General features: G+C 55.4%; 2 protein-coding genes across 2 annotated transcripts in view; one reads left to right on the top strand and one right to left on the bottom strand.

Annotated features, from left to right (window-relative positions):
• The first annotated feature begins 46 nt into the window (after positions 1 to 46).
• Positions 47 to 7993, top strand: ZW10 (zw10 kinetochore protein). Its single transcript, XM_005531122.3, has 16 exons — positions 47 to 172; positions 503 to 637; positions 982 to 1083; positions 1216 to 1293; positions 1392 to 1551; positions 1732 to 1881; positions 2297 to 2488; positions 2677 to 2840; positions 3011 to 3193; positions 3372 to 3610; positions 4382 to 4453; positions 5446 to 5615; positions 6164 to 6294; positions 6545 to 6676; positions 6811 to 7013; positions 7195 to 7993. Exons 1-16 carry the CDS (start codon positions 56 to 58, stop codon positions 7313 to 7315), a joined length of 2349 nt encoding a protein of 782 aa, XP_005531179.2. The 5' UTR covers positions 47 to 55; the 3' UTR covers positions 7316 to 7993.
• Positions 7994 to 8457: 464 nt separating this feature from the next.
• TMPRSS5 (transmembrane serine protease 5) overlaps positions 8458 to 13872 on the bottom strand; it is a 29196-nt gene continuing 23781 nt past the window's right edge. Inside the window, exons 2-12 of the mRNA XM_088066724.1 lie at positions 12130 to 12237; positions 11772 to 11894; positions 11310 to 11406; positions 10950 to 11063; positions 10733 to 10776; positions 10432 to 10594; positions 10017 to 10189; positions 9357 to 9455; positions 9039 to 9181; positions 8678 to 8830; positions 8458 to 8573 (exon numbers count right to left, since the gene is read on the bottom strand). Of these exons, the coding sequence (XP_087922850.1) occupies positions 8565 to 8573; positions 8678 to 8830; positions 9039 to 9181; positions 9357 to 9455; positions 10017 to 10189; positions 10432 to 10594; positions 10733 to 10776; positions 10950 to 11063; positions 11310 to 11406; positions 11772 to 11894; positions 12130 to 12237 (1226 nt within the window). The 3' untranslated portion in view covers positions 8458 to 8564. The remainder of the gene's footprint in view (positions 8574 to 8677; positions 8831 to 9038; positions 9182 to 9356; positions 9456 to 10016; positions 10190 to 10431; positions 10595 to 10732; positions 10777 to 10949; positions 11064 to 11309; positions 11407 to 11771; positions 11895 to 12129; positions 12238 to 13872) is intronic.

The raw sequence follows: 13872 nt of genomic DNA, 5'->3' as shown, positions 1-13872 counted from the left end.
TCTTGCTCCGCGCCGCGGTCCCGTGTCCCTCGCGGCCGCCGTAGGGCGCGCAGCGATGGCGGCGCGGGAGGGTTCGCTGGTGGCGGCCGTGCTGGCGCGCTCGGGCCGGCTCGACAAGGAACATCTGGGAGCCCGCGTGGGGCGCCTCTCCCGCCGCGTCGAGGAGCTCAAGGCAAGGGACGGCAGCGGCGGAGGGACGGGGAACGGAGGGGGCGCGGGGAGAGACGCGGGGCCGGCGCTGCGGCTGAGCCGGTCAGGACTGGGTGCCCAGCCCTGGGTCAGCTCGAGTGTCCAGCCCTGCTTTGGACCGGGTGTGCAGCCCAGATCAGCTGGATCAGGGTGTCCAGCCCTGGTTCAGCCCCAGGAATCCGGCCCAGGTCAGCTGGATCAGGATGCCCAGCCCTGGTTCTGCCCCAGGAGCCCAGCCCTGCTCCATCCCGGCTGCCCCGGCCCTGTCCCTCTGCCCCCGGGGTGACGCTGTCCTGCTGCTCGCTGTCCTCAGGGAGAGGTGTGCACCATGATCAACAAGAAGTACAGCGAGTTCCTGCCCAGCATGCAGAGCGCAGAGGACCTGGTGGCACAGGTGGAGGGGCTGGCCAACAACATCGACATGCTCAAGGCGGGCATCGAGAACGAGGTGACTCCCAGGGGACATTCCGCTCCATTTCATCCCAAATCCGGAGTGATTCTGTGATTAAGATCCCTGGGTGCTATCAGCCCTAAAGAACGCCTTGTGGTGGCACCAGGGTGTACATTAGGAGCTGCCATTAAGGGATTGTCACTCATGTGGGTTGAAAAGTGTGTCACACTGTCCTTCAGAGAGAGGGACCAGCCTTGGCTGTGGCAGGGGGTGGAACACAGGAATAAAAAGGATGGAGTTTTTTTATTCTTCACCAAATTGTTCTATGAACAGAAATAAATGATAAATTTAAGAAGAGTTAAGAAATGCTGTCAATGAACTGAAAAATGTTGTTATTTTAGGTTCAGCGAGATCTAAACGTTGCTGTTGCTGAGTTCACAGAGCTGAAGCAGCAGCTGGAGAGGGACACGCTGGTCCTGAGCATCCTGAAAAAGCTGCAGGAGGTGAGGAGGGGGAGCAGAAGCATCCTGCTCCTCAGTGTGAGACATTATTCTGTTTTGGATGAGTGCCTGTGGCTGACAGGTTTGGATGAGGGCAGAGCTGCAGTGACCCCTGTGTGTGCTTGGCCTTTGCAGATTGATTCCTCTATCAAGGAGTGCAGCTCTGCCCTGCTGGAGGAGCAGTACGTGGCAGCAGCTCAGCAGCTGGAGAAGGTACCAGTGAGCCCTTGGCAGTGGTGGTGGATGCACTGAGTTCCAGAGGATGCTTTGGCTCAGAGCTTACCCGAGCTGTGTTTGCTCTCCCCCACCAGGCACGGAGCAGCCTCAGGAGCCTGGAGTCCCGCAGGGGCTTTGAGCTGAAGATCCTGAAGGCCCTGGGCACGGAGCTCACGGTGCAGACACAGAACTTGATCTACCATCTCAGGCAGGAGTGGCAGAAGCTCATTGTGTGGAAGCTTCCCCCTTCCAAAGGTGCTCACAGGGTTTTTTTTCACCCTTTCTGCCCTACTGAAGTGCCTGTTTTCACCTGCAAGGTGGGACGTGCAGTAAAACTGTTGGGCTGAGGGGGTTGAGCGAGCTCCTGCTCTGGGGAGGGGTAGATCTTTGCCTCTCTGTGACCCTGTGACAGCCCTGGGTGTGGTTTGTGTGCAGGAAGCAGCAGCCTGGAGGCCGTGGTGCTGTCGGAGCTGCACTTGCACACGGTGCTGCCTCAGGACAAGGACACTGCTGTCCCACCCGTGGCTGCCGTGCTGCAGGCCTTGGCTGTCCTGGGAGAGCTGCACTCCAGGCTCAAAGATTTTGGTAAGACAGACCTCAGAAACAGCCCCAGTAGCTCAGGGGGATAGTTCAGGCTTTTTTAACATGGATAGTGAGATCCACTTCACTCCAGCAGGACAATGGAAGACTTCTTCCTCTCCTGGCTGGTGTTTCACAGTGAGGTGAATGCTGTAGCTCTTATTAATAGGAAAATATTTATCCCATTATCTACCTGGAATTATTTCTCCTTTCCTGACAATTCAGGGTTCATTTTGATCTATGACTGTGTGGTTTCATAGCCTGATGCTTGAAGAGTTTTACCTCATCAGTAATTCCCTGGTAGAACTGATGAAGGGATTATTCCTTACACTTCTTGCAGTCTCCAAATCCAGAATAGTCAGGGCTGGACCTCCCTGGAGCAATCTGCTATTGGAAAACCTCTGTTTTTCCCTTTCCTCAGGCCAGTTGTTGCTGCAGTACATCCTGAAGCCGCTGATCTCACACCCATCTCTGGAGCCAGTCCCAGAGGAGCAGCCAGATGTGTTCATCCTGAGGTTCAGGTCCCAGGAGCTTGTCTTGAACGAGTCCTCTCCTGTGGAGGTGTTTGACAAGATCAAGCTGGTTTTTGAAGTTCTGCACAAACACCTGCTAAGTAGGTAGTTCCTCTCTTTGGGAATTAGTTGTGAGCAGTACATTGTTCATTTAATGAGAGTTCTCTGGAATTTTGATTGTTAATCAGCATTATGTGCAAGGAAAATGGAGGGAAGGCTATTGAACCGATGCAGGCTCTGGCCCAGGAAGCAGCTGTATTAAAATCCATTTTTCTTCTCTGGGATGCAGATGTGCCTCTGGAGCAGCCTGGGGAAGGCAGAAAGGAAGGCAGAGTCACCCTGGCAGAGCTGCTGGGGGAGCTCATCTGGGAGGAGCTCTCAGACTGCCTCATCCACAACTGCCTGGTGGACTCCATCCCAACCAACAGCAGCAAACTGGAGCAGTACAAAGAGGTGGGTCCCAAAAACCTCCTCAGGTTTGAGCACAGAGCCCAGTGGGATGGCACTCCAGTGGTTAATGCCCTCCAAAACCTCGTTCATCCTTTGCTTTTGGCTTTTCTACCCAATTTTACTTTGTTCCCTGACTTTAGGGGACTGTGCTAACAAACATCTGCTCCCCTCAGGTGATCGAATCCACAGAGGAATTTGAGAAAGCCCTGAAGAAGATGCAGTTTTTGAAGGAAGACACGACTGCCTTGCTGAAATACGCCTGCAATGTCGATTCCCACTTTGCCAACAAGAAGTGCCAGGATGTGATCATGGCAGCCAGGAACCTGATGACCTCAGAAATACACAACACTGTGAAGGTGACTGGGGATGCCTCATGCAGTTTTTCCATCTGGAAAACAGTCTCTAAATATTTTTTAATAGTTCTGCGGTATTGTGTTTGAGTCTTCAATCTCTGCCATTCATTGCTTTTTAATCTTGGCAGATTCTCCTTTCTGAGCTGTAAATTTTTTTACCCCCCCTCTTGTTTTCCCTTAGATCACACCTGATTCCAGCCTAGCCCTCCCAGAGCTCCCTGATCCTGGGTCAGGAGACCACCTAAAAATGCAGAGACCCTCCAGCCTCCTGCAGAGTGGGACAGTGAATTTGGGGAGTGAGAGCAGGCTGAGCCCGTTCACCCTGTGCCTGCCCACCTGCCGCATCAGCTCCTCGGTGCAGCAGCTCGTGGAGCTGGCCTATCACACCCTGCTGGAGGCCACAGCCAGCACAGATCTCTGGTAGGAATTATTTGGCATTATCATTGGTTATCATTATTTGTCAAATCAATATTGATTATAACTTGTGTGTCAGCCTCTAGCAGCACCAAACATCTGGTAATAGGTTTAAAGAACTTTAAAGGATAGAAAAGGCCAAAAAATTAGACTCAGTTGTTAGTCTTGTTTTGGCTGGAGGATGTATCCCTGGGTTTGGGCAGGAGACTGACACTGCTGCAGGCTGGTCCTTCAGGTTCAGCAGCCCTTGGAGTTCAGGTTTTTAGAAAAGTCAGTTGTTTAGAAAAATCAAAGCCATCTCCTTTTCCCAAAACCAAGTGCTGGCCTCACTGTGAGCAGAGTTCTTGCTGACTTTGTGCCAGTGAAAGCTGAGAGCTCCAGCCCTGCAGTTGGCAGGGCTCTTGGGGAAAAACAAACAGAATCCACACAAATTTAACTTCAACAAGCACAGACCACAGCCCTGAAGCAGGAGAGTTGCCCAGGTAACAGCTGCCCTCAAGGGGCAGAGAGAGGGCCGAGTGTTCCTGCACACCTGGAGGGGCAGGGACAGTGTCCCCTTTGTTCTGGGTTTTCACGTGTCTCCCTTCCACACCGAACCTCAAGGTCACCACAGCCTTTGTGAGTTTTCCAGAGTGTTGACAGTGCTGTCACTGATCCTGACAATCCCCTCTTTGTGCCAGTGCTTCTGCTCATAAAACCTTGTTGTGGGGCAGGTTGAGGGTCAGCTGTGACCAGGACATTAATGCCAGGCTGACATGAGCCCTCCTTCCCTTGTAGCTGTGTGCAGCTCTTTGACTGTGTCAGGAACATCTTCCAGCTCTTCTACGAGGTGGTGCCCACGTACCACAGGTGAGTGTGTCCATACTGGCTGTTCTGAGGGGCAATACTCCTGTTGCAACAGTCCCAGCTGTCCACTGCAGCCAGGGGCTCCAGCAGCAAAAATCAACTATTCAGTCTCTTATTAAACCATACCTGTGCAAAGCAGGTGCTTGAGAGTTTCTGTGTTGTCAGTCTTCTCATCAAGGGTCTGGGTGAAGTTCTCACACAGCTGTGTTTGTTTCCAGCCATGTAGCTTTGACCTCAGATCTGATGCACAGGTTTTTCATGATGTTTTTCCTGTGAAAAAAAAGAACAGCAATGAAGATGGAAAGTTCACAAGCCTGACAGAGAACTTCTCTCCCTTTTCCTCACTGTGACTTTGCTCTAATAAATTTACTCCTGTTTGAAAGTCCATGGCTGGAAACAGTGTGGGATAATATGTATGCTGAAAGCAAGCAGGGAGCACAGAGCCTGTGTGAAGCCAAGTCACATAACTTTCTCAGACCGGCCTGAGAAAGTGTGGCCTGAGGAATTTTAAGGAGGAATCCAAGCAGTCCTTGGAGAAGGACAACCTTTGCAGGTGCTGTTTGGATCCCTGTTGTTTTCTTGCAAGAAATAGTCAAGGGGTGTAGTTTTTAATTGTCCAGTAGTGGTGATGTGTTGATTTAATGACCAACGAGAGTTTTACCTCTCAGACCTTCTCGGAACTGTCTATAAAAGAAGATCTGGAATAATAAAACTTGCTGTCTTGTGACACTCAGAGAGTCTGTATTTTACTGCTTCATGTTCCTAATATAGTGCAACAGGATAACACAGGGTTCAAATGGCATTTCAGACTCTTTTCCTGCCAGTTCCTGTGAGGATGTGAGAGGTCAAATGTTTTTACTCTGATGTCAGCCCGGCCTTGCCAGCACCATCTGCTGACAGACCATGCGTTTCTCTAGCATAGACACGACCACTTTTTTTACCAGAACCAGCTCTAAATAAACCCATTTCTTCTTTTTCCCTTCTTACTGGGCCAGGGAGAACCTGCAGAAGCTGCCCCAGCTGGCTGCCATCCACCACAACAACTGCATGTACATCGCCCACCACCTGCTCACCCTGGGCCACCAGTTCCGCTTCCGCAGCACCAGCGTGCTCAGCAACGGGGCTGCCACCTTCGTGGACCTGGTGCCTGGCATAAGGAGGCTGGGTAACTTCCCACCTTCCCCTCTTGAAATGTGTTTGTGGATCATGTGGGAATTCACCCTGGCAGTTGCTGCTGGTTTTGTGGAGGTTTGGCTGCTCACTCAGTGCCAGCAGTGGATTGGTATTTTTTGGACAAGTGGCAAAAACATTTTCTGAATTAGGAAGTTCTGGCTCTTTGAAACCTGTGTCTTCTTAGTCCCAAGAGCAGTTCAGTATCCAACAAGATGTAGCACTTTGTTTTGGGATCTGCTGCTCTGTCTTTTTCATTAATTATTCTACAGAAATAAATTCAGAGATAAGTTTGTGTGAGCTAGCAGGAGTCGTCCACAATTCATTCTCCTACTCTGCTTTTTTCCGAGCAGTGTTGTAGCAACGCAAGCTGCACAAGAGCTCACTGGTTAAACTGGCTCTGGGAGACTGTACGGAGACTGGAAACTTGATTAAAAATAAAACATTGTAGCAAGTTCATTATTCAGCACTTACAGTCATAAATAGGCAGAGCAGATTTCATAATTGCTTAATTGCTTTTCTCTGCTTGTTTTGCTCCTAAAGGGATAGAGTGTTTTCTGGCCCAGATGCGAGTGCAGAAGGGAGAAATCCTGGAGAGGCTCTCGAGTGCCAGGAATTTTTCCAACATGGATGATGAGGAGAATTACTGTGCAGCAAATAAAGCCATAAAGCAGGTAAGGAAGGCAGAGAAAGACCATCCCAGTGCCTGCAGGTATCCTGGGGAGGGTGCAGTGTGTCATCTCAGCCCTGACAGCTGTGGAACTGCTAAAACATCTATTTTCTGACATGATGGTTTGGGTTTTTTGTCCTGGGCTGTGTCTTTAGCAGGATTGCTCCATTGTTTCTGCCCATTTGTACTCACCTGACCCCCTGGTGCCTTTCCCAGGGTTCTGTCTGGTGTCACACTCAGCTGTTGCCTTGCAGGTGCTGCACCAGCTGAGGAGGCTGGGCATGGTGTGGCAGGATGTGCTCCCTGTGAACGTGTACTGCAAGGCCATGGGGGCCTTACTGAACACAGCCCTGGCAGAGATTGTCACCAGGATTGCTGCCCTGGAGGTAACAGCCGTGGGGGGTGCTGGGGACAGCATTTGTCACCTCCAGAAACTCTTCTCATAATCTCAGTTTTTCATTTGACTATGCACTCTGAAAATAAACCTCACTTCTCTCTGTTGATGTTTTCCCCCTTCCAGGATATCTCTGCAGAGGATGCAGACAGGCTGTACTCACTCTGCAGGATCATGGTGGAGGAGGGACCCCAAGTTTTCACCCCTCTGCTTGAAGAAGACAAAAATAAGAAGTATCAAGAGGAAGTTCCAGTCTATGTGCAGAAGTGGATGACATTCAAGGAGCTGATGATCATCCTGCAGGCCAACCTCCAAGAAATTGTGGATCAGTAGGTGTTCTCCTCTCCAGCTGCTTCTCCAGACCTGTGCCAGGGAGCTGGAGCTCAGAGGAAGGGCGGGAGCTGCTAACAGGGGTCAGGATCAGCTCCTGGCACAGGTCCTTGGAGGCTTGTTTGGGGTGCCATTTCTGGGCAGCTTGGTGACATAAAGCTCTCCCTGTCTCCCATGCAGGTGGGCAGATGGCAAGGGGCCTCTGGCAGAGGAGTTTTCGGCAGCTGAGGTGAAGAGTCTGATCCGAGCCTTGTTCCAGAACACAGAGAGGAGAGCAGCAGCCCTGGCCAAGATCAAGTGACTCCAGTTTACACCTGCCTCTTGTGGCACAGCAAGAGCAAACTGACACTTGCAAACTTTTTTTTTTATTTCACCTTTCTTGTACTGGTCTGAAAAACTTTGGGACTGGGGAGGTGCTTCCTGGAGCTTGGCTGGGGGGAAGGAGCATTTCCTGGCTCGGTGTTTGTGTAACCTCATCTCAGGCTGGGCGTTTGCAGTGCTCAGCTGGGACTCTTCTATGCAGTTCTACATCAGGGGACCTGCAGCCCCTCTGTGACCTCTTCTGTCCCTCAAACCATACGTGGAGCCCACAGACTTGGAGAGCTTTTGATATCCCTCCAAGAAGTGCCAAACTTTCCCACCTCAGCTTCCCCTGAGGAGCAGACCTCAAGGGAGAGACACTTTAGAGAGGGATGTGGGGCAAGGAGATCCTGTGCTGAATGAACCATTGATCAGGTCACAGGATTTCTCACAAGTATGAAAATTCTCTTACTTTTCATAGAAAGTATCTTCAAACTGGTTCAGAACTTTCCATTGTCACTTTCCCAACTGTAGAAGCCAGTTCAGCTCCTTCCTTTAGGTTTCTCTTGGGTGTGACCTGTGTAACTGTGGTGTCTTTCTGCTGTTCTGTTTTCTGTCCTTCAGGAATGCTGAGAGAAATGTAAACCAAAATAAAAAGGGAATGAAAGGTGCACTCACAGCATTAAGTCACAAAAGGCTATGTTTGACACTTGGGTTATTGTACATTTATTTTAATTAAAAAACTCAGAGCACCCACTGAACTTAGCCCAGAGACCAAGGTGCTGCACACATGGAGCAAAGTCCTTCCTACCCTGTAGTGCTTAGAAGAGTTTCAGTCACAGAGTTTAATGTTTTATTCTGTTGTCTCCTTGTCATTGGCACTTTTGTCCCACTCCTGTTCCCATTTCCAGGCATTTCTGCAGGGGCTGAGGATTTCATGTCACTGCAGTCCTTGCAGAACCCCTCTGTTTTTGTTTTTCCCCCTCTGAGTGTTCCCAGAACACTGACATCTCATGGGATCCCCTACCCCTTAAACACAGTCATCCAAAAAACATCTGTTTTGAAAAACACTTCTCCCCTGTTGATTGTTCACAGAATTGTAATTTGCTATTTTCTTTAATAAACTATTTATACTGAGCACATCTGGGAGTCTGTTTGGGTTACAGAGAGACGGGAGAAGCCGGTCCTGGGCTGTTCTTCGCTTGTGGGAAGGGCAATGTTGCTGTGTGGATTCTGTCCTTGTCTCATTTCTAGTGGATCTAATAAAATCAATAAAAAAGGAAACGAAAAAAGCCATCAGTACCAGAAGAGAGGTTGTCCTAAAGGGATCCTGGGATTTGTCTGTGCACAGAGCTGGGCTTACCTGGGTGACCTGGTGGATCCAGGGCAGCAGCTGAGCCACGTTGGTGTAGACCCCGGGGTGGTTGGGCTCAGCGCAGCCCCGGCCCCAGCTGACAATTCCCACCAGGCGCCACATGGCTCCATCCCAGCACACCAGCGGGCCCCCGCTGTCCCCCTGCGGGGCAGATCCGGGAATCAGCCTGCTTCGGCTCCCTGGGCTCCTCCAGTGCCACCCCCTGCTCGGTGCCACCCCCCGAGCCCCGTCCAACCTGGCCTTGAGCTCTCCGGGGAGCGTGTGAAGCTCAGGGCAGCCCGTGTCCCCCCAGGGTGTCCCGGGGTGGCTGCAGGCACCCCCAGGTGTCCCCCCCTGCTCCCAGCCCTACCTGGCAGGCGTCCACGCGGCCCTGCAGGTGTCCTGCACAGAGCATCCTGGCCGTCAGCTCACCCCTGTACCCGCAGGAGCTGTTGCACCTCCGGGTGCCGATCAGGGGCACCAGAGCCTCCTTCAGCGTCCCGGCCACCTGTGCTGGGGACAGGGACAGAGACAGGGACAGCGAAGGGAGCGGGAGGGGACAGCGGGGGAAGGTGACTGCCTTAAGGGATGCATCCGGGCCCTCCGGAGCAGGGCTGGGATGAAGGCAGGGTGAGCATTTGGAATGGACAGCCCGGGCAGGGCAGGGGGAGGCTCGGGGGCAGCTCACCTTGGCCAGGGGCGGTGTAGCCCCAGCCCGACACCCAGCACTGCGTGCCCTGCAGCAGGTCCTGCGGGGACGGCGGCAGGCACACGGCTCGGATGGCACCTGCGGGGACAGGGACAGCTCCGAGGGGACAGCTCCGGCAGGGAGCTCAGCCTGGCTCGGTGATGGGCCCGGGAGCTGTGGGACTGCAGCTCCCGGGAGCTCTGGGCACGCTGTACCCCCCGTGCCAGCCTGCGTGCCCTGCAAGGGGCTCGGGGACAGGCTGGACGGGGTTTGGAGGTGTCCCTGCCACGCTGGGGTGGAACTGGGTGAGCTTTAAGGTCCCTTCCAACCCAAACCGTGCTGGGATTCTGGTTCTGCCACAGCTGCCCTGGAGCGGCTCAAAGAGGCTGGGGTTGGGCAGATTTTCCCTGTGGGATAGGACAGAAAACTCCACGGGAGAACACGGCAGAACCGGCACAGCACCGGCACAGCACCGGCACAGAACCGGCACAGAACCGGGACAGCACCGGCACAGAACCGGGACAGCACCGGCACAGAACCGGGACAGAACCGGGACAGCACCGGCACAGCACCGGCACAGAACCGGGACAGAACCGGGACAGCACCGGCACAGAACCGGGACAGCACCGGCACAGCACCGGGCAGAACAGGGACTCTGACCTGAGAAACTGAGGGGCACTTGGAGCCTCATCAGGGCGATGTCGTAGTCGAGGCTGCTCTCGTTGTAGAGCGGGTGCGGAATGATGTCCCGGACGGGCACCCCCGCCTCGGGCTTCAGCGAGCCCTGGGTGACAATGCCCGCAAAAACCTGCCAGGCTGGGGCTGGGAGCTGCCTGCAACCGAGCAGGACCGGACTGCTGGGGGCACGGCAACCAGCACCGAGTGTGGGCTAGCAGCGGGCACAGGGAGCCCAGGGATGGGCACAGAGAGCAGGGATGGGCACAGGGAACAGGGATGGGCACAGGGAACAGGGATGGGCACAGGGAGCCCAGGGATGGGCACAGGGAACAGGGATGGGCACAGGGAACAGGGATGGGCACAGGGAACAGGGATGGGCACAGGGAGCCCGGGGTACCTGTGCACACAGTGAGCTGCTGTGAGGATCCACTCGGGGGCCAGCACGGAGCCCCCACAGCGGTGCTGGGAGCCCTGGCACACACTGACCTGCCAGGGCCAGCGCCCGGGGGACACGTCTGTGCCCCCCACCACCCTCAGGACCCCCGCCTGCAGCCCACACTCTGCAAGGAACAGGGGGGAGAGGCTCCGGCTGCAGCCCTTCCTGCTGGAGGGCGAGGGGAGCAGGGGAAGAGGGAGGAAAGAAGCCTCTGCATCCAGGCAGAGATCCCGGGGACTCGGGAGAGGAGGGAATCACTCACCTGAGCACTGCAGAGCCACAATTCGACCGGACTGGCAGCTGCTCCTGTGTGGGAGCAGGGCTCTGGTCAGAATAAACTTCAGCCAAGATCCCTGGGGAGCTCCAGGGCGGCTGCAGCCGTTCCCGAGGGAGGTTTGCTGTGCAGCACCCGCACATCTCTGTGCCTGAGCCTGAGAAAAGGCTCCAGCAAACCCTGCTCGCCCCGGAGCTGCCCTTACCTGACCTGCCACGTGTCCTCCAGGCTGCCTTCCTGCCCGGGTGTCACCTGCAGGAACTGCTGCCCAGCACCCACCCGGACATCGGCCAGCTTCACCCCCTTCTGCCGGCTCATGCTGCAGGAGCAACAGGAGATGTCCCGGGAAGGGGTGAGGAGCGGGACCCCGCCGTGGGAGCGGCACAATCCCACAGCTCTGGCAGCTGGGAATGAGCTTTTGGCTGGAAGGGCCTTCTGGAGCTGCTCTTGCAGTTTCCCCAGGGAATGGTGAAGCCTGGCTCTGCTGCCCTGACAAACCCCCAGCCCTCAGGCAGTTTGTGCCACCACCACCCCCCGGAAAGGGCAGCAGCTGTGCCGTGCCTACCTGAGGTACCCGAGCTGCCAGCAGAGCCGGGTGCCCAGGGAGGGATCCCAGGGCCCGTGGCACACCAGGAGCCAGCCAGGATGTGCTTCCAGCCGTGCTTCCAGCAAGGAATTCACTGTGCTGATCCTGAAAGACACTAAAGCCAAGCTGTGCAGGGTCACGTACAGCCTAAGAAGGAAAAAACCCACCCTAAACCCCAGGAAAAAAAACCACTTGAGGAATTAGAAATTCTAAATGAGCCCAGTGAGAGGGGTCACAGGCAAAGGAGTCGTGAAGGAGTTGCCTTTGCTGTGGGATCCCTCTGTGCAATAAAGCTGTGGTGCTGAGGGGTTCAGCAGGACTAAAGAGAAAAGCAAAACTGTAAAATGCAGCTGATACTGATTTCTAAAGAGCCTCTTTTCTGCCCTTGCCATGCCTGGCTCCCCTCTCCCCACCGCTGTGACATCAATCAAAAGTGCAAACCTGTGCTGGGAGCCCCCCGGACCACGGGCTCTTCCTCCTCACCATCATCACACGCTGGGATCGAATCCAAGTCCTGCTCCTGGGGGGGACCCTGCCCTGCCTGGGGCTCCTGCACGTGCTTCACTTCAGGAGACAGAGAAGGTGCCAAGGGTGGGCTGACACAGCCCGGCAGCACCCAAAGGTGGCCAGAACTGGGGACAGTCCTGCCCACTGCAAGAGGTGAGTGAACCTCTCCAGGAGCACAGTGCCCCACCCCAAGCCAGGGCTGAGCAGGGATCCCCCATCCCTCCCAGCCCGCTGCTGGCACCCCAAACTGGCTCTCAGAGCGGCAGCAGGGCTGTCCTGGGGGGACACTGACCGAGCAGCCACGTCCCAGCCGCTGTCCCTGCCAGCAGCCCCGCCACCCCCAGCAGCAGGAGCAGCCTCCTGACAGTGCAGAGAGCCCCAGGGGACACCTGAGCAGGACCTGCAAGGGAGGCAGAGAGGCTCAGCGTGGCTGCTGTGGCTCTCACAGCTCTCCCAAGCCCCCGCTGAAGCCCCTGGCAGGTCGTGCACTGATTTCCAGGGCTCGCCTGCTCCTTCCCTTCAGAGGGGCTGGGCTAAGCCATGGGTTCTGCCAGAGCTCAGCACCCAGAACCCACCCTGCTCCCGAGGGCCACGAGCAGCTCACCCACCGTGCCCTGGGCAGGGCTGTGTCCCCGCTGCTCCCCTCCTGGGCTCGGCCATCCTGGGGCTGTGCGCGGCATCCTCGGCGTGCTGCAGGCTCTGGGGACACTGCTGGGCACAGGAGCAGAGCCCAGAGCAGCTCAGGACCAGGGCTGGGTCCCCGGGAAGGGAACGAGCTGTGGGATCAGCTCAGGGCCAGGGCTGGCTGTGTGGGAAGGGAATGAGCTGTGGGATCAGCTCAGGGCCAGGGCTGGCTGTGTGGGAAGGGAATGAGCTGTAGGATCCCTGCTCACCATGGCAGGAGGAGTGGAGCCAGCTCAGGTCCCCAGCAGCCAGCTCAGGTTCCTGTGCATGCGCTGAAGGCACTCCCTGTCCCCAAACCCCCCTTCTCCTGCTGCCAGGGCCCTGCAGGGCTGGGGCTGGTGGCTCAGCTCCCCCTCCATGCCCCAGGTGTCCCAAGGGACGCTGCTGTCCCTCCCTGGGGCTGCCAGAGCAGCAGCTGTGGGGCTGTCTCAGCCCCCAGAGCATCTCCCACCTGCTGCCCCCCTTGCCCCTCCTGTTCCCTGCCACATGAGAAGCCCCAGGAGCTGCTGAGGGGGCTGCAGCTCCAGCCAGCCCTGACAGCAGCGGGCTCCAACTCCTTTGGGGATCAAAACTTTCTAAAGTGGGGAAAAAAAATCAGCGAAAAGCCTGGAGCAGCTTTTTACCATCCCTGCATCTCCAGCCGAGCTGGGACAGGTGAAGGACAGCTGAGAACTGTCCCACATCACTCAGGGAATCCTCCCCACCTCCCCAGGAGCTGGATTTTGCGTGCCTGGAGCACTCAGGGAGCAGCAGAGGTCTGGCAGCCGCTCTCAGCTGGCCCCTGATTCTCCAGGTAATTTCTTATTGCTGAAAGAGGAGTTTCAAAGCCGTGGCTGGGCCGTATTGGGGCAGGAGATGATTTTTCAGAGCTCTGGTGGAACAGAAATCCCTCGGGCTGCTGCATCATCCTCTTCTGCCCCAGTCCCCAAAACCAAGAGCAGCTGAACAGACTGGAAGAGCTGTCCCATGGAATAAAGGCTTTTTTTCCTTTCTTCTCCATCCCTGACAAACACAGCTGGTGGCTGGGTGCTCCAAGAACCAATGAATTTTTAATGTTAAACTCCCATGAATGTTTCATGACCTGTCCTGCAGGTTCAGGGTGGGGGTTTGTGCTCTCTCTGAGCAACACCAGGTGTGTTGTGGCACAAACCCACCCTGTGCTGGGCAGCTGCCGTGAAAACGGGGGGTTTGGGGTCGGTTTGGATTTTTTCTCCAAGCCCCCTGTCCCAGTTAGAGTTTAGGCCAGAAAGGCTGCAAATATCCCCCAAATCACACCTTGGCTCGGCGTCTGACCCTTTCCTGAGCCTGCGCTGCTCCCTGCGGCTCTGGAGCATCCTGGGGAGGACTGTAG

This window comes from Pseudopodoces humilis, chromosome 25 (assembly GCF_049639895.1).
Source record: "Pseudopodoces humilis isolate 2021_Gansu_Grassland_sample_001 chromosome 25, ASM4963989v1, whole genome shotgun sequence".
Taxonomy (NCBI): Eukaryota; Metazoa; Chordata; class Aves; order Passeriformes; family Paridae; genus Pseudopodoces; species Pseudopodoces humilis.
This window is presented reverse-complemented; position numbering and strand designations above follow the sequence as displayed.